The 19,758-nt window shown below is 43.2% G+C and overlaps 1 protein-coding gene across 4 annotated transcripts in view; it reads right to left on the bottom strand.

Moving 5' to 3' along the window:
- NFATC1 (nuclear factor of activated T cells 1) overlaps positions 1 to 19,758 on the bottom strand; it is a 135,679-nt gene that overhangs the window by 99,187 nt on the left and 16,734 nt on the right. For all 4 annotated transcript variants that reach the window (XM_083518642.1, XM_083518640.1, XM_083518639.1 and 1 more), the window contains exons 2-3: positions 13,738 to 14,839; positions 4,397 to 4,556 (exon numbers count right to left, since the gene is read on the bottom strand). In XM_083518642.1, the coding sequence (XP_083374768.1) occupies positions 4,397 to 4,556; positions 13,738 to 14,839 (1,262 nt within the window). The remainder of the gene's footprint in view (positions 1 to 4,396; positions 4,557 to 13,737; positions 14,840 to 19,758) is intronic.

Genomic DNA, 19,758 nt, shown 5'->3' with positions numbered 1-19,758 from the left:
CAGAGAAACGCTGACAGATAAAAGGTGAAGTGGCAGGCAAGTCCAAAACTTTACAATTTAATGCTGTATTGTGTTTTTAATATTTGATTGGGAGCTGCCCAGATGGGCAAGGTATAAATAATAAATTATTATTTATGATGATGGTGATGATGATTCTATATCCACTTGCTGCCGAATGGAGGGGTTTGTCAGCTCTAACCCTCGATTACCCTTTACTTCCTCTTCTGTTTCCTGTGTACAAGGCCTCTAGTGCTGAAATACCCCATAGCACTTGAGAGTGAAAATATGCTGTATGTGCTCAGTATCAGAGAAATCAAATCAGTTGCCTAGGGCCACACAGGATGTTAGTGGGAGGGAAGGATTTGAAATCCAGATTCTTCAATTCCCAGAACAGAAGACTCTTTTTCTCCCTTTGCAAAATACTGAATATAGAAGAGTCATTATGATTAGCAACACAGTTTTATGAGACGGGGCATGAAACCCTTTGCCAAGCATTACCTCACGGTGGCCAATTAACCAGCACCTTTGATTAGCCAGTGTTCTCAGAACATTTTTAGCTCTTTCTAGGTGTGTCAAGCTCATCTCACTCTCCAAACATTTAGAAATCCTCGGGATAACTCAGGGCTGCCATGGTAGCTAAACAAGTATACAGCAAATGTGTAGGAGTGTGGGAAGTGAGATTAAGCGCTCAGGTGACTTTATGCATATTCATTCTGAAGGCGGCAAAAATAATAAGTCACAAAACAATTGAGTGTGTGAGGCTGAGGTCCCTCCCTGAAAACAGGTGACATCTCCCTTATCACTAATTATCTCACTTGGTTGAATAGCGCTGGGGGGAAGGAGAGAAGGCTAAAGAAGGAATTGAATGAGGAAAATGAGGAATGAAGCCCCGCACAACTAGATTTAACGTTCATCCAGCCAATGCTATATCTGTGTTGTAACAGACCACCCAGCTGTGCCAACTGCAATGACAACATACACATGCGAGTGCTGGTTCACACTGGCAATTGTAGTGAGATGAGAAAGGAGTAGAAAGCCTAATAATATACAGCTCAGAATATGTTGAACCAACACAGAAACTAAATGTGGTGAATGAAATTGTGCATCAGATAGAGACTGCTGCAGGGCATGGCTCCTGTACATTTTGCAGTTGTGCTCATGAGGAAATTAACAGCAGGCAGATACACTTCCAGTTTTCCTTACACACTCTCTTCAAAAGAATACAAAGAAACCACCACTGACCCAGTCTGAGGGCTCATGCCTCAAGTGGCGTTGACCCAGCCTGACTTCCATGGAGGGACATCACAGTCCCTTCTCCTCAAAGCCCAGGCAAAGATGGGCTCACGCCACTGCTAACACTGTGCCCAGAGCCTCTTTCCCCTGTCTACCTCCTCAGCGAGCCCTATGGCTGATACAGCAAGGTCCTTCCAGGAACAGAGTCATTGGAGGACATCCGTGGGAACCAGCAATTCTCAGCAAAAGAAGAAGAGGGGAGGAAATGCCAACTGAATAACCCTGGCACCATGTTGTCTCTGATCCTGATAGCAGACTTGAATGGGGCTATTATTATGATAACATTTTATACACTGCTTTGAGTTCATCTTGGGGCTTTAAAACGGGATATACCGTAAATTAAATTAAAAAGTAAGCAAACAAGGCTCTAGCTGTCTGCTCAGGTTCCAGCCATGTTTTGCCATCTGTCCTCCTGATTTCCAGCTCTTTAACTTTCTATAGACTGACTACTTCCCTCAGGAGATGTTAGGCTGGCATGAGTCAGGATGCCTGAATATTGACATCCCTTCAGATAGATAGATAGATAGATAGATAGATAGATAGATAGATAGATAGATAGATAATCAATGGAGACTTTGGAGAGGGGAAAAGGATGCTTGGAATAAAACAATAATACTTAGGGAACCCCCTGCTCCACCCAGAATCTTGGTTTTTTTCCCTCATGGAGAAGGAGAACAAAGAAAAACAAGCTCCGCTTATTCCAGGGACTGAAAACTAGATTCATATTCATTACACTCATGGATCTGAGGTTTGCTTTCCTCTTTTCCTTCCAACTTTTTTTTTTTTTACTACATCCCTTTTCCTTTTCTTCAACCCTGCCTATGCAGAGACACGCAGCAGACTTCGTTTTATTTCCACACACTGTAGAAAGAGATTGCAGGGGAGTGCCAGGACACATTTAGCCCAATTAAATGTTGGCACTGTGTTCCACCCGCCCCCCCCCCAATCATCCGGGTGGAAATTTTAAAGGTCAAACTGGCCACTGTGAATTGATGCCTCCCATCTACATTTCCTTGCACTGGGCTGCTAGCAGGGTACATACAAACAAATGTATCACTAGAAATTTTAATCTTAAACATCACTTGTTGTTTTTGCTTTAAATACACAAATAATGAGATAGGCGTGATGAAATTTCCACAGTGAAATGTGCTAAAGAAGCTAAACGGTGGTAGTAAAATCTTTAGCTATCTCTCTGGAATTCAAGACTTAAAATTATTCCCAGCTGAAAACCACCCCAAACTTGCATTATTGTTTTATTTTTTCAAAGAATGAGCAGAGAGCAAATTTCAAGAAAGATTCTTCCACCCCCTAAAAGCTTTTAAATAAATGCAGGCCACATGAGAGGAATTTTAGGCCCCATCAAAGCAAGTATTTGATGAGCTTCCATAAACACCCAAGCATTAGCCAACCCTATTTTTTACACAGGTATAAACTGACTGTCTTGTCTGTTCTGCTTTCCGTGCAGGAGGTCTCAGTTTCAATCCTAGAATATCCAGGTAGGTTTCAGAAAAGACTCCTGTCTGAAACGCTGCAGACCCTCTCCTAGTAAGCATCAACAATACTAAGACATCCCAAATGGGAGGCTCTCGTGGTATACAAACGGTATCTTGCCATAGACTTCAGTAAGATTTCTTATGTAAGCAAGGAAATCATGATGTTGCCCCTTTATTACTGATAGAACCATAATTCAGCTACAGAAGATTTGATGGTACACTGTTCAGCCTGTAGCTTTCAGGGGACGAATGGGTGTGGGAGAAGGAAAAAAGTAGACAAAGAGCCTTGCTTTCCAATTTTGAATTATTCAGACTTGAGAAAAGCTTATTTCCATCTGAAACAAAATGTAGCACACTCGGAAAACATTTATGAAAGAAAAGCCAACAGACTTCGTAAATACAGCAAAAGAAAACTCCTTCCTGCTTTTCTCTCAAGAAGTCTTGTTACAATCTTGTGCATGCATCAATTTCAATATGAACGATGTAACAATATCAAGAAGCCAGAAACATCCTGCATTACACAGAGACTTTGAGCAATTATCTTTGGACATAGGAGTGTGGAGCCAATACTGTGGAATATATTGTTGCATATTCTGAAAATGTGCAGTATTAAGGAGACTTGCTCTGGGTATTCGTAGCGCAGTTGTTATCACTCACCTATCATTGTATCTTCTTATGCACATCTCCTGAGTGCATATTCAACAGTGATATATGGCTGTTGCTGGAAATGTTTATTCATGCTGCTGTAATGCACAAGGATGACCACGCCAACCAGCTTGTCCCTGCACCAGTGGGCACCTTATTTCAGGCTACCAGAGTTCATGCGCAAACATAGTCTGATCGTAGGAGTTAGGCTCATCTAAGGACCCTGAAAGCAATGGTTTTAAACACACCTAACACTGCATAGAATTGCAGCCTGAGTGGTATGTCAAATGCTACATAAGTGTCAGCAAACAGAAGCATTCTGATAGTAACCACATTATTGTCGTTCTGTATGAAGCACACTGTAGGGCACACATTCAGTCTTTGGAGGCCTGTTGTTGTTGAACCAATGAAGGCTCACGCCCAGTGCAAAGGAGTATATAACATGTAATGTTTGTTTGATATACCGCCCTTCATCATAAGATCACAGGATAAAACACAGGATAAAAACAAGTAAATAATTGGAACAAAACAGCAAAACAATAACCTCCCCTCTTCCTACAGACACATTTAAAAGGCTGTAGAATATTAATCAGCCCAAGACCTGGTTGAAGAAGAACATTCTCACCTAATGCCTAAAAATATATAATGAAGGCACCAGGTGAATCTCCCTGGGGAGAGCATTCCGCAACCGGGGAGCCACTACAGAGAAGGCTCATTATCGTGTTGTTGCCCTCCGAACCTCATGTGGAGGGGGCACACAAAGAAAGGCCTTGGAGGATGAACACAGAATCCAGGACGGATTATACGGGGACAGTTTATATGGTTCAACGAAGGCCAAGACGTAACTTTTGGAAGTAGCATACCAACCAAGGTCATCAAAGCTTGTTAGAATTTGCAAGAGATACACACAGGGGTCCTTGCCCAAACAAACAAGCCATCTTCGCGAGCACGAGAAAGGCTATTACCTGCACCACTGGGTGTCCCCCCGCAGACGCCTTGACAGCCCCTCGACTCCCTTCGGTCTCGTAATGGGCTCGGTGGTGGGACTTCGGCTGCACTTCAATCCGAAGTTCATAAGGTCCTGAGTGAGACGGCAGCTGCCAATCCAGAGCAGGCAAGGATGGGCTGTAATGGAAAGCAACCGCGATTAAAAATTAACATCCAGTCCACTATCATAAACCGCAAGAATCTGGCACTATTACTTTAGAGGCCACGTTTAGCAGTTCATCCTTCACCATCTTACACTTAAAATTTCATCAATGGAGATAATGGTATGACATAAGTAATTTAATAGGTAATGGTTATTTTATGAAGATTTATGATTGGCACAGATTTGATAGGCCAGATGCAATCAGATGCTTAAATAAAAACGGAAAACATTTTAAGCTTGGGTTTAAAAAAACACACCAATTAATGCATCAGCCCATTAATCAAAATGGACAAATGCAGATAAGTAAGATGTGTGCATGGAGGGTGGGGGGTGGAATCTATTCTGAGTTAGACTCTGGGTGAGGTTGGGTATCAGAACTTCAGTTTCTCCAATTTACATTCAACCTACTTTGTTTTTGATCATGTTTCAGCAGCAACCAAAATTATTTAGTTGGCTTCAGCCACAGATTGGCTCAGCCATGTTCCCTCTGCACTAAGGGTGTATCTTTGCTTTCTTCAGCACAGGCAAACTGACTTCAGCCAGCAACGAGTCCATGCCTTCCTGTACTGCCATTGTGGAGAGTTCACCTCTATGACAGGCAGGGCAGATGCCAGAACAGGATCTCTCAGGTGATGTTGCACCTGTCTTTCAGAGATTCCTCCTCCCCTCTCTCAACAACATCTAGAGGGCCACACATCTCCACATCTACCCAAGGTGAAAAATGAGCCCTGAGTTGTCACATAAGCGCAACCATTTACAGTTTATGCAGGTAATATAGGTCAGTGGTAGCCAATCTTTTTGACAAGGATGCTACAAGTCAAGTCAAAAATATCAGAGTGACCCTCTCTTCTATATGTATGTTGCCTCACATGGCTGTTGAGTTGGGGACTAGGCAACGTCACCTTGCAGGAGGGGCAGGTACAAATACCTCCCTGACAATTTATCGGTTGGAATTATTTATATCCTGCCTTGCAGCTTGAGTTTCCAAAACAGAAACAGAAAAGATCCAGCAATAGCCTAAATGTGCGTTCAAAAGTAGCAATGAAAGTTAAAAGGTCCCAATTGCCATTAAAAGCATGCATGAGTCTAAAAGCCACCAGGTAGGATACTGAGAAAATGAACTGGGGAAGAAGCAGTCCACAATCAAGGTGACACAACTGATAGCTCAGCCAGTAGAGAAGGAGACTCTTGATCTCAAGGTTGTGGGTTTGAGCCCCACACGGGCAAAGAAAGATTCCCGCATTGGACTAGATGACCCTCGTGGTCCCAACTCTGTGATTTCATGAAAAGGCCCTGTGTCTCATGCCTACCCCCTCCTCTCAGAAGGTGAGGATACTTTGAGCAGGGCCTCTGAGGGAGATCTGCACAAGGCAGTTTCATGTGAGACTCAACAGTCCTCCCAGTCCTTCCAGTCCCAAGCCACTTACGAAGTCTTAAGATCAAAGCCAACTTAACTACATTATAGCCAGGCCCATGGCTCCTCCTGCTTCCATCCAGTTCTGCCATAAAGTCCTGCTCTCTGTGCCGCAGACCACTGAAAGTCAAATCTGAGTGAATGACTTATCCCCCCCTTATAGACTCAATGGTCAGCGTGAATAGGATCCAGGGTAAAATCTACTACCAAAATATTATCTACAACTATAAGAGGCAGACACCTCTCCATCAATTTAAGTCAAAGCTGCTATGATTACAGTGTTGCCATGCCACACTGCCTTGAGAAGCCTGAGGTGACTGGCGTAAAGTTTTCACTCAAGCACAATTGGCAAGTTCATGAGGCTCATCCTGTTCTGTGTACATCTATGTATGCTAGCATTTAAATGTTCCTAGATAATTATCTGGAGATCCCGCTTGACTGCAAGAATAATTTATATAATATAGAGCAGCTGCATAACTCATGTTGCAGATCACTTCATGTTATGAAACAGATGCTTCCATCTTTAAGCCAGTTCATATATGATGGATTTCGCTCTCTCTTTCCCCTAAATATCTATCTGATTGTGACATTTCCAGGGTGTTTCATTCTTAAAAGCTCTAATCCATCAATCATCACAAAGTTTGGATCCTCTAACTTTTAAAGGGAGATGGAGAAAAAAAGCAAGGTGAAGCTGGCTGAATTAAAAAACACACAAACCAAACTTTATTTTCTCTCCTTAAGATCTTAGAGGAACACCTGAAACACTGACTGAATGTTGTTGCTGTTGCTGTTATAAGGCAACCCTGTAGTTAGGCATGTCATAATTAAAATCCCACTGCAAGGGCCGACCAACAAAAGTAATAATAATAAATTGAGAATTAAATGCAGTTTTCCTGACAGAGGAAGTGGCATGATGCTTTAAACAGTTTCATGGGTTGTGGCTTGGCAATGCAATTTCCTATTCTAGGTTATCTGTATTGTGCACTTAATTTCCTGCAGCACAACTTACTTAAAAGGAAGAGATATCAAACATATATTTAGATTGTAGAAGTTCTTTCATGGGGGAGGGGACCAGGAGAGCCCAACTGCATCACACACAGGATAATATCCTGAAGAATACATGGGCAGATGCTCAGTGAAGACAAGAGCTGTAAACTGTACTATTCCATAAGCATCAGCTGTTTTGTGTAGATCTAAAATTAATGTAACATATGAATGAGACAAACATGTTTCAAAACCCATGTGCCAGGGTTGGCTGACTGTTGACTTATACCCTCACTGACAAATCTGGGTTTCCTGCCATGTTCATGTGTGGATTGGCCCCTAATCAGCAAAATCCCAAAGTCTTCTTTGGAGCTAGACTGATCATCAACTGGCAAACTCACCCACTGTTATTCTAGTACGAAAATTCAATACTCTTCCAGGACTAGCTTGGCTGTGAAAGTGACTGCAGCCACACAAATGCTTGGAGCCAGTGCAGCAAATAAAGTTGTCACAATTTTCCTGGTGTTTCTTCTTGCCTTTCACAGCCACCCACCACACCCAAATTGAGCGAGTGAAATTAATCCAATCGTGTCGTGAAAAGCCTTCACTGCTTAATTTGTATGCATCGAGGAGCAATCAAGGATAGAGGAGTCAGATCAGTTAACAGAACTGGCAACGATTCACAACAGCAGTTGATCGGTTTAACAAGAGTAACAAACAGAATGTCAAACTGCACAGGTAATGCCTAGTGACATCTTATATGTGGTGATCACATGAAATATCATTATCTAGCCAGATCTTTTTCTTTAAAACACCTTTGTCTCCTTTTGCAGAAAGGGACTGAAATAGTTCACAGTGGAAGGAAACTGGAAATTAAGTTTCCAACAAATCCCTGTTTTCAAGCAAAGTTTAAAAAGTTAGGAGAAAAAGTGTTCATACTTAGGGTCCCTAACGCTGAATTTTACATATGGTATTTCAATCATCCACAGTGGTGCTGAAGAAGGATTTTTAAAAACACCCTATTTCTAGAAGAATTCCAAAATCAAATTTATGAAATGTCTTATGATATAAACAATATCAGGAGCCATGGTGGGGAGAGGGCTGAATATTTGGATTTTCATTTTGTCAATTGGCAAGGCAGTCCACATGCTAACATTTATTGTGAAAAGGTACAGGTTACATTACAAATATGTCGTATACAGGCCACACTGTCATATTACTTCACTGCAATCATTTTAAAGCAAACATATTCTGCTTTTTCTTATTATGTAAACTGGGGTGGGCACAAACAATATATTACCTTTGGTCCCCAAAAACAGCAAACAGACAAAATATGTAAGCCAAAAGGATCAATAACATAATAGCAGCAAAATAATAAACTTTAACTAGGTAGCCTACACATAACACGTGGAAATATGAAAACTACTAATGATCCCACAGATGCTGTGTTAAGCAGTAAAATGCCCATAGCTGTGGTTATTTCAGGAGCATGGGTGTTGTTCACCCTGCCAAAGCCTTCTTGGCAGATGGCGCATATATTGTACCCTGTGGAATCAGACAGCTCTGTTGATCAGTGCTATTTAGATGCCACCTTTCAGGGCAAAGCCCTACTCAAGTGGCTATCACAAACAATTAAAGGAGAAAATGCAATATACTGCATTTTTAAATATTAAATATTTTAAGGAAGTTTAACATGATGTTAAAAAAATCCAACTCACAGCACATTTTTAGTTAAAATCTAGCTGAAATAGGCATGCCTTTACGGTCCATTTACTAACTGCTACTGATGTGGTTGCGTGTATCTCCCTTGGGAAGGGGTACCATAAATACAGAGTCACCACCGAAAAGGCCCTGTCTCTAGTTCCTGTGGGGATTCCCTTGGGCTTAACCTAGTCCAGCAGCTAGATTGCTGACTGTCAACACCATATAATACCTCTGTTGAGAGAGCTGCAATATGCTACTAAATGTACTTCAAGGTCCCGTTTTTAGCATTCAAAGCCCTACTACAAACTTGGGGCTAGGATACCTAAGGGGCCACCTTGCCCTCTATATCCCTGCCTGGCAACTGCACTCCTCGATGGGGCAATGCTGAGAGTACCAGATGGCCCCAAAGTGAACTTAACCTGTGGGGTGGAAACCTGGCTTTTAGTGTTGTAGCTCCAGCTCTCTGGGATCAATTACCAGCCGAAATCAGACAGGCTTCTAGTTAGGTACCCACTGAAGACATTTTTGTTTAGAGAGGCTTTCCCCAAGGTGCAACCTGCTCACCAATGGTTTCCAGCAACTGGTATGCTGCCTCTGACAGTGGATGAAGCACATAGCCATCACGGTGAGTAGCCTTTGCTAACCTTAGCCACAATGAATTTGCATAATCCTCTTTTAAAGCCAATGCTTTATGTAAACCATTTTGAGATGCTTATTAACATCTTTTGTACTTACAAAAGCAAGAGCTGTAACGTATCAGAAGACTTTTGCAAAATTCACAGTGGGGTGGTTCCTTTTGGCATGGTACATGCTGGTACATACTGATGCTAGATACCAATACATTTGATTATCTAATCTTGTGGTGCAATACCAAGAGGGAAGTATGTATTAATACATGGCTTATGTTGCACACAACCTGGTTGAATGAAGGCAAACGTCTCCCAAATACGTACACCAGAATTCTCTGCACAGCACTAAGCTTATTGTGAAGGGAGGCTTTGATCTTTAGGCATTCCATCTCCCTAGCCATGAACTCAGCTGAACCATCAACCAGCTTCGAGTGCATTGGTGGCCTGATAAAAATTCTGCTGGTGCACCAAACATCTCCTTGTTTGAGCTAACTGAGGTGGTTTCAAGGGTTCTGTTGACGTCTCCAAAGACCATTAGCCTTGGGCGTCTTCAACATTCATGCCAAAGTGGTCTGCCTTATCAGGAATGACTAAGGATTTCATGGCCTTGGTGGTATTCAGAGACCTGTGTATATCTGGGCAAGGCAGCCTTCTGATTGAGTTTTCAGTAGGGGACTAGGTTAAAATTATCTGTGAGCAGGAAAGGCATATTTGATTCTATGTCATGGACAGATCATTCATTACCTGGATTTACCCACAGCTGTCTGCAACCTCTACAGGAACAAAGGCTGAGTGTAATAGGACTGTCCCCCCCATATGGATGAACCTGGGTGGTTTTCTTAGGCAAAAGGTAAAGGTAAAGGGACCCTGACCATTAGGTCCAGTCGTGACCGACTCATCTCGCTTTACTGGCCAAGGGAGCCGGCGTACAGCTTCCGGGTCATGTGGCCAGCATGACTAAGCCGCTTCTGGCGAACCAGAGCAGCGCACGGAAACGCCATTTACCTTCCCGCCGGAGTGGTACCTATTGATCTACTTGCACTTTGACGTGCTTTTGAACTGCTAGGTTGTTAGGAGCAGGGCGAGCAACAGGATCTCACCCTGTCACGGGGATTCGAACTGCTGACCTTCTGATCGGCAAGTCCTAGGCTCTGTGGTTTAACCCACAGTGCCACCCGTGTCCCTCTTTCTTTCTTAAGTAACCAGGAGTTTTTCCTGCAGGTTTAGCCAGCAGTCTTATTGAGGCTCTGGTCTCCACAGGGAATGAGGGACTTGACCCAAGCTATCAATATGATCACTCCCAAGTGTTATCAGCACATAGAGTTCTATCAGCACCTTGGTAATCTATAGTGATCCTTTCTCAAAAGCAAGATTGTGTCAGGATTGTAGCTATACCTAGATGCTGTGTCTTTAACTAGAAACCATACGACATTCAAAACCACAGGATGCCATTTCTATTACATCGCTAGACAATTCCCTGTCAAAGACACTTAAACAAAAGCTAAGGAGGATTATTGAAATACCTCAGCTTCCCTTCTTTCTGCCTCACTAGGCTGTAATCATTTGCCTCAAGAGCATTTTCCATCATAGATGGAGAAGTTTAGATAAGTTATTCCATTTTGCTGGAAGCAACATGATTCACATGGCTATTAATCTGCTTGTATCAATACTTCCCTTATGAACTGCTGGTTCTGCTGTAAACATTTTCTACATGCTAAATCTTGGCACGCAAGATTAAAGGCTACCTGGTTTCAAACAGAACAGAACCTTAAAATGCACACAAATACATCCACACACAAGGCTCTCAATGTGGGCTTTGTGCAGGAGCAGCACACAGATGTTTGGGATTAATCCAGAATTAGAATCTCAGTGCCAAGCATGCAATGAGGATCCACCGATTATTATGATTTTAAAGAACTAAATGCCAGTGATCTCCACAGTTCTTGGACAGGCTGGCATGGCAAGTATTCTCCCCAGTGAAATCTAAGGTTGTAATATTGAAGCCACTTTCCTGAAAAAGGATGGCCTCTCCCCATCCCACTCCGAACCCCAAAGTGTTTGCAAAAAGGGGTTGAGGAATTAGAAACTCAGGAACGTTTCCTTGTGAATGCTAATAAAGTAGGCTCCTGGAGACACCATTCAGAGTTTGCATGAAACTCAAACACCATTGTGAAACTAAGCAGCCATGCGCACAGTGGATGGCTCTCAGCAATTCCCTATCTCACAGTTTCAAATCCCCAACTATAACATGGAAATAAAAATGATCTCACCCGGTTATTGTGGATACAAAATGTAAAATTATAATCACACCAATTCTTACATCCAAATAAGAACTTCCTTTTAGGATAGAGGGGCCTTGTTGACATAGAGGCAGGTGTGGTCTTCCATATGATCATAGATATGTGAAAAAACAACTATTACTTCAGGAATTTTCCAATCACCCTTTTGTTTTAGGATTCCTCCCCCCCCCCTTTATTACAGAGGTAATACAATAGTTTTGGCAAATAAACCATTCAACAGGGTGGATCTTGGAATCTGTATTATTTGCTGGAACCTAACCTAGACTTTGAAACAGAGCAGATGTATCAGAGGGTGGGAATCCCAGCTCAATCGTGACGAATTATTGCTGGGGAGGTGTTTTTCTTGGGGGGTGCACTTAAAATAACAATTTCAGTTGTGTGCTCCCATGATTGTATTGACATCTGCATTCAGTTGTCCAGGGTTATTTAATATATAATACATATAATGAAAAGTATTTATGGGTTAAAGGAAGCTTGGTCAGGGCATTTGATTGGTAAAATAACTTAAACCACAATTTTACAGTAGCTTCCAGCTGTCCTGAAGCACGAGTTAATGAGATCACATGGAAACAGACTGAAAACCAGGAAACATTTTTTTTTTAACACAAAAACAAAACAGTGGAAAAATGCTGGATTTTACTTTCATTAACACACTAGGGAATGCTGTGTTCATTTTAACTGCAGGTGATAAAATGTTTATTTCCTTTTTAGAAAACAAATCTCTGTTAGCTACTGTATGATAAAGATTCTGGTGGTCTAATCACCACTTGATTCCCCCCCCCCAATTGTTAAACACACATGTGCAGGGCCCTAACCTACCCACATTTTTTTCTCAGCTAATGTAAACTTTTGGGGAGATAGCGTCAGATAATTTCTTATGCAGGAGAGCTCTGAAAATCATTGTTCTCCTTTAGAAGTAAGTTGGCAGTTCTGGAAATCACTGCTACAACCCACACTAAACCAGTTTAGGAGCTAGCATGCATCTACATCTGCCTGTGAGTTTTCCATTCATGATGTTTAGAACTTTAATTCCCAAACAGACGTTGTAGGTATCTAGTACACATTTCCACACTTCCTCATGGTGCAGACATATCCGTCACCCATCACCACATTACATGGGGGCTAACTTTAGGGTTGGAGGGTGGGGTCTGTGGGCAATCCCCTACCCCATGTTGATGGACTCCAACTCTCAAATGTACAGGATTATTATTTTTTAGTACAACTAACCAATTTAACTAACAGTATAGAAAGCAAGTAATTACTACCTTATTTTGATGTGCTATACAGATATATGCACACACACACCCCAGCCATAAAACCAGGATTATTTTTTAAAAAAAAACACCACTGTCCTACCAATTATTCTGAAGCTATGTATGAATAGGAGGAGAAACACTTTTAGAAGAGATTCATTTATTGCAAGGGGTTGGACTAGATGGCCCTTGCAGTTCCTTCCAAGCCTACCATTTTATGATTCTAAGTCATGTAAAATAAGGAGGAAATGAACAGGGAAGAAGGAACTCTGGTAAGATGGAAGGGTGGCTACAGAAAGCATCATGAGATCAGGGGTTGCATGAAGCTCCTGCAAACTGCCAACCTGTGCCCTTAGGAATAGGACATTAAATATACAAACAGGCCACTGGGCATTAAAAACTAGGCCAAGCCAGTCAAAAGCCATACAGTAGTGTGTAAAGTTAGGGCATGTCATTTTAAACTTTTTCCCACTGTGCTTTCTTTTTTTATAAATGTTATTCTGTAACATCTATTTTGTTATATTACTCTTATACAAAGTTATACTGTTTTCAAGGTTGGAAAAACAAAAGAGAAACAACAGGAACCCAGAAGCAGCCATATAGCAATTCCAATAACCTACAGATGGTGGCTTGATGCTGCCTTGCTATTGGTCAATGTGAAATTGAACCAGGGGACACCACGAAAGAAAACGGAAGCACAATGTTGTAGGCCTGATTCTAACAGGCGCCACCAGAAATCTTGTCTTTGACTCTTTAGATGAAATAGCAAAAAAAAGGGGGGGGGGAGCGGAGAGTCAGCAGGGAGAGGGCATTAGGAAAAGTAATATGTATATCTTTTTACCCCACAAAAAATAAATCCCACAAACTTGTACCTCATGTAGGATGATGGGGACAATGGCTTAGTTTTGGCCCATGGATAGGGATGTTGTGGCACTGAAAGGTACTGATCACAAAAGCTTCCTTTCCTGATGTGCTGAAACCCCGGAAACTCTTCTGGCGACAAGTCGGCTGTTGGCGATATGGTCCCATGATCTTCCCCGCTCGGTTCGGTCTTGAGCGTCATGGACTGGGTGTGATCGATTGCCGTTCTCCTGGACTTGGTAGGAATCCCGTCGTTCATGTCTATTGTGCTGTCAGTGGTGAGGGCGTTGATGGCTGCGACGATGGCCGAACTGGTGTACTGGTTAGTGTTTCCTAGCCATGTCTCATCGGTCACGCTGACTCTTGGAGAAGTCTGGGGAGAGGGTGTTGGAGAGGGGTGTGGCGAGTAGGAAGTCTGCCTGCCGTTCAGGCTGTATTTTCTTTTGTTGCAGGGAGAAGATGGCCTGGAGTTGCGAGTGCTCAGCCAGTTTTCCTCGGTGATGCTCGTTCTGGGAGACGCCGATGGCGAGTGTCGGGGCGAATTAAGTAACGTGCAGGTCACCATGCTCCGTTGATACGCTTCCTCGGCGTCCGTGGTCTTGGGTGACACACACGGCGATTGCCAAGGAGATGTCTGAGGCGAAGTATAGGGATAAGAGTAATTGGATTCATAAGACGATGCTTCTGAATTGCAGCTTCTGGAGGACAGGCTGCTTGCTGGACTCAGGCAAGATGGGTCTCGATAGGCCTCTATGTTCGGCAGGTTCAATGTCGCAGTCGTAGGAGATCTCTTGGCGTTTGGGACGGGCTCCTCGATTTCCGGATCATGGAAGAACTGGTTGTTGTTATGATGCAGCCCCAAATAAGAGGTTATTTCGATTCTAGGGCTTTCTAGCGCTGGCACGCCATTAGGTCTGACGTTGGGAGACAGATAATATCCGGCGGTGCCACTTTCAGCATGCCCTCCATATCCCGAAGGATGATTAGTTGATGGGACAATCGAAATGACTGGATTGGATGTCTGAAGGCCATGACATGGAGCTGACAATGAAGGATGTGCCACACTTAGAGGCAAGCTGGAATTTATATTTGAAGATGCATAGTTATAATGTTCTGTAAAAACAAAACAAAAGATAAAAAAAACAAAAAAGAATGGCATGAGATGTTGCACACACAAACGAAATTCATTAGCAAACTGAATCCCAAACGCGATCCAGTGGATAGGATGAGAGCTTCACCAGGGTTCAGACACCACTTTAGCTATTTCTATTCAGTGAGCAGGCTCTTTGCTCTTTGTTCTCCTGCTCTGAAGTGGGAATTACACTGATAACCCAGTGCAGGGTTTCCCAGCAGGACCAGTGCTCAGAGAGGATGGGAACTGTAGTCCAAAAACAGCTGGGGACCCGAGTTTGGGAAACCCTGACCTAGAGGAAGGGGACCAGGGGCTCTTCAGATGTTGTTGGACTCCAACTCCCATCAGCCCCAGCCAGCCTGTCCAATGGTTAGGGATGATGGGTGTTGGAGTCCCGCAACATCTGGAGGGCCACAGGTTCTCCACCCTTGCTTTCTAGAAATGATTCCACAGAATCGGAGCATTTGATTGCACACTGAAGGCATATTTGGATGCTACCAAGAAGCAAATGCAAGCTATCTCTGCATCTTTGTGTGTGTGTGTGTGTGTGTGTGTGTGTTTCTGGAGCAACCGACATTGCCGTGACTCACAAAGCTCCCAAGCAGAAAGAAGAAGCAAGGGTTTGATGCATATCTTGAACTCCCACATCTAATTCACAGAGGAGTTTGAGCTGCTGTTACAATGGCTCACACAGAGAGAATGGCAGTCGCTCATTTCTCTTTTCTCAGTGCTTCCAATACACATTCAAAGCTGCCCTAAAACTTCACTGCCATTATGTGGAATGCATGGAGCCTTAGCGGCCAATCTTTTTTGGGGAAAGAGTGGTGCAAAACATGAAGCAGTGACACTGTGATGCCCAAATATGCATCTGTCTGTGCTCTGGTGTGGGTTTGCTTCTAATCTACTGAGCTTGAGAGCAGAGAACAGGGCAGCACAGGAGAGGAAGGTCTGACTCTATGACGTACCTGGGCCCCGTGGGTCCCTGTGCTTCTGTCCAGACATGCCTGCTACCTGTGTGAATTGTGGCGCCTGTAGATTGGCCACACATGTTATTTGCATAATGTGCATTGTGCTTTAGACAGTGTTCCCTACAATGACTTTCTTTCAGTGTAGCTTCTGTCAGAGAACGGTGCATTTGAAAATACTGTGTTTCAATGCTTAATAACATTGCTATGAGGAAATGAAGATTCCAGCCTTCCTAATAACTTCTCTCAATATTATTTCCAGGCTCAGCATCGGCACGCATAGGTCCCAGCACTCTGTTAGAGCCCACAAATGCCACTTAACCCTGGTCAACCTTTAAAAAAACTTCTTTTTTAACAGCACTGGGCAGTTGAGTCTCAAAGTCACCATTTTAATTTCCTCCAAAGACCCTTACATAGTACTACACCAGGGCATTGTGGGAAATTTGAATGGTGGCTTTCTGCTGCTAAGCAACACTGCAGCTGCCTGCTGTTACCAGGTAAGTCTGCCAAAGTTCACCCACAGAGAAGGGGGTCCACCAGAAGGACATTTACAGAGAGCTCCCCTCAAACTTGCATCCTGTTCCTGATGATCTCTTCCTAGATTGCACTTCAAAGCAACGTTTGTGGGGGGCAAAAGTCTTCGTGGGAGTTTTTAACACTGAATCCAACAAGCAAATAGTGAATGAACAAAATGCCTGAAAATAAATAAAAGGACACACAAAACTAAGATGGAGATAAATGTTATATGAAAAACCATTTTAAAAATCCTATTTCAAACTACAACTCATACAGATTAAAATGTATTTGCAATTTGTCTCAGACTGTTGGTATTCATCACAAATGTTTTGAGATAAAGTGTGAGAGAGAATACTTATGCACAGTAAACACATGAAACTGTACTAGACACACAGACACACAGACGCATGTTGCGCAAAAGAAAAAAGAGCTTCTTCTTCCACATAAACCAGCACAGCTGATCAGCCAGAGCACAAGCAACACCCCACCCCCGGTCTTCTTACTTCAATAACTCAACTTGGAGCAAAATGGCTCCATTCACTCTCCAACATCAGATCAGTACAAGTACAGTGGTACCTCGGGTTACAGATGTTTCAGGTTACAGACCGCTAACCCAGAAATAGTACCTTGGGTTAAGAACTTTGCTTCAGGATGAGAACAGAAAGCGCACAGCTGCAGCGGGAGGCCCCATTAGCTAAAGTGGTGCTTCAGGTTTTGAACAGTTTTAGGTTAAGAACGGACCTCCAGAACAATTTAAGTTCTTAACCCGAGGTACCACTGTAAGTTCTTTTCTCAAAGCCAATGCCGAAAACAAACCAGATTGTGTGTGTGTGTGTGTGCATGTGTGTGCGTGCATGTGTGCGTGCTGCCTGTTAACCATGAAGCAGCAGCTGCAGTTTACAAAAGGACATAGAAATGGAGGTTGTTCGGAAATATTTAGAGAGTTGTCATTCATCTGAGCTTCCTGTAGCCACCCAATTTCATCAGACGGGCCTGCTAGCAACTCAGTCGGAGTGGAACTACATGATATGGAAACGATGCCTTATGAGGAACGGCTAAGGGAGCTGGGCATGTTTAGCCTGGAGAAGAGGAGGTTAAGGGGTGATATGATAGCCATGTTCAAATATATAAAAGGATGTCATATAGAGGAGGGAGAAAGGTTGTTTTCTGCTGCTCCAGAGAAGCGGACACGGAGCAATGGATCCAAACTACAAGAAAGAAGATTCCACCTAAACATTAGGAAGAACTTCCTGACAGTAAGAGCTGTTCGACAGTGGAATTTGCTGCCAAGGAGTGTGGTGGAGTCTCCTCCTTTGGAGGTCTTTAAGCAGAGGCTTGACAACCATATGTCAGGAGTGCTCTGATGGTGTTTCCTGCTTGGCAGGGGGTTGGACTCGATGGCCCTTGTGGTCTATTCCAACTCTATGATTCTATGATATGCTTAACCCGGTTCAAGTTGTGAGTTTCCTTGCAGCTTTTCCATATCCCTGGCTGCTGGTGGTGGTGAAGAAATTAACACTACGACATTTGCAAGCATCCCTAAACATTACAGGATGAAGCAGAGATGACTCGACATGGAGCAGCCCTGTGCCATAGACACACCCTCTGAACATGTGCGATTTTCTATTCTCCTTTTCGAGAGGTGTATTAATCTGCTGAAAAGCTCCTTGACATCACTTTGAGCAGCAGTGGAGTCCTTTGAGGCTAATGGATTTCCCCTGGCCACTCCTTAGCTGGCTACTTTTTTGACCTTGCATGTTTGCATTTCTGACATTCTGCTGAAGTCACATTTTCTACCTAGCCCTCTGCAACCATGAGGGCTAAAATTGTATGTGCATGTGTGTGATTTAACTTGACTCAGTGGTACAAGAATACCCTTGCACTCACAGGAACTAGCAGCTCTGACCCCACTACAAAATAAAACCGTGCATTTACCATTCAGGTTATTCTGTCTGTATGTTTCTGAATTGAAGCTACCTACAGTTTTAACATGTCTTTTTCCGCTTCAGGTGCTTTTAAAGAATCCTGTACTCCTGATTGATTGAAACAAACAAGTCAAGGCTTCTTCACTTCCTTCACATACAATGTTTGTCTCCTTCCTTCCCAGGAGACAAATGCCCCAAGCGCTGAGTCTTCCCTACTTACAAACCCGAGATCCGGAAAAGCTGTTAATGATCAGGCTGTATTCCCAACACAACTCAGTCCTCTCTAGCATTGCATGTGCAGCAGAGACTCTGAGCTCCTGGCGGCTTCTCTTGTTCTCTCTCCCTCTTTTTTGTTTCTTACTAATATACTCAGCTTCCTCAGCTCCCTAGTATTCGGGTTTGATAAATGATTCAAAGTGAGACATTGACACACGACACAAAACACCCAGCTGCTCTGTAAGCAGTTCAGAGAGATATATGTTTGGCTGATTTTTATCATGCCACGCATCATTAATATATTCAACACCCATACAAATCCTTTTACCAGATGCCTTAGGAAACCTGGATATTGACCAAAAGATGTTCATTGACTTAGAGGGGTGGAGCAGCACAAATAAAACAGGGCTACACTGCTCTCGTCATGGAATTCAAATCAATGGTGTTTGCATTATGTTCGTACAAAATATACACTGTCTCAGGGGTTGGGGAACCTCACACCCAGGGGCCAAATGTGGCCCTCCAAACCTATCCATCCTGCCCTCCAGACTCTCCCCACACCACAATCTCTCAGCTCTGCACCCTCCTCATTAGTTTTTGCCTGGATGGAATGTGTGTGAATCTGTATAGAAATTACTGCATAAATGAAAAATATACATTCACTGCTCCATCCCACTTCTGGTCTGCGGCCCCTGGAAGGTTGCACAGAAAGGAATGTGGCCCTCTGCCTTGAAAACATTCCTCACCCCTTGCACTGTGTGTAAAAGTACTTGGGGCTGCATAAAAGGGCAGCTACTGAACTGAACACAATCCACTGGAAATGCTGTATGACAGCCATTACAAGGATAAACAGAACCAGGTTCTTAACACTGGGTAGTAGTGGTCTTGGGGAAGACATGACCCTGTCCGTAGACTTTTATATCGTGCTAGGTCAGATCAGGTGAAAACCTTGCTTGCCCTTCCCTGGCCACATCTCCATCACCATGGGATCCCTTTGCTACCCAAAATATTATCTGCCCTTCACCATAAGGCCCCAGGGCAGGCAATATATATACCCACATAATATAAAACACAACATACAAATTAGTTTGAAAAGGGTTTATTTATTTTTTTGGAGCAGGATCTCCCATAGCATTTAATCTTCCAGAGTGAGGGGGATTCTTGTGTTCAAATAACAACAACGAGATTTATTGGTGTGGCTGTTCAGATCTGCCTGTACTAAGAAGAGCTGAGGAGGTGGAAGTAGTACTTGAACTTAAAGGCCACACCTGGCCTCCT

This window comes from Podarcis liolepis (genome assembly GCF_965112155.1).
Source record: "Podarcis liolepis genome assembly, chromosome: 8".
Classification (NCBI taxonomy): domain Eukaryota; kingdom Metazoa; phylum Chordata; class Lepidosauria; order Squamata; family Lacertidae; genus Podarcis; species Podarcis liolepis.
This window is presented reverse-complemented; position numbering and strand designations above follow the sequence as displayed.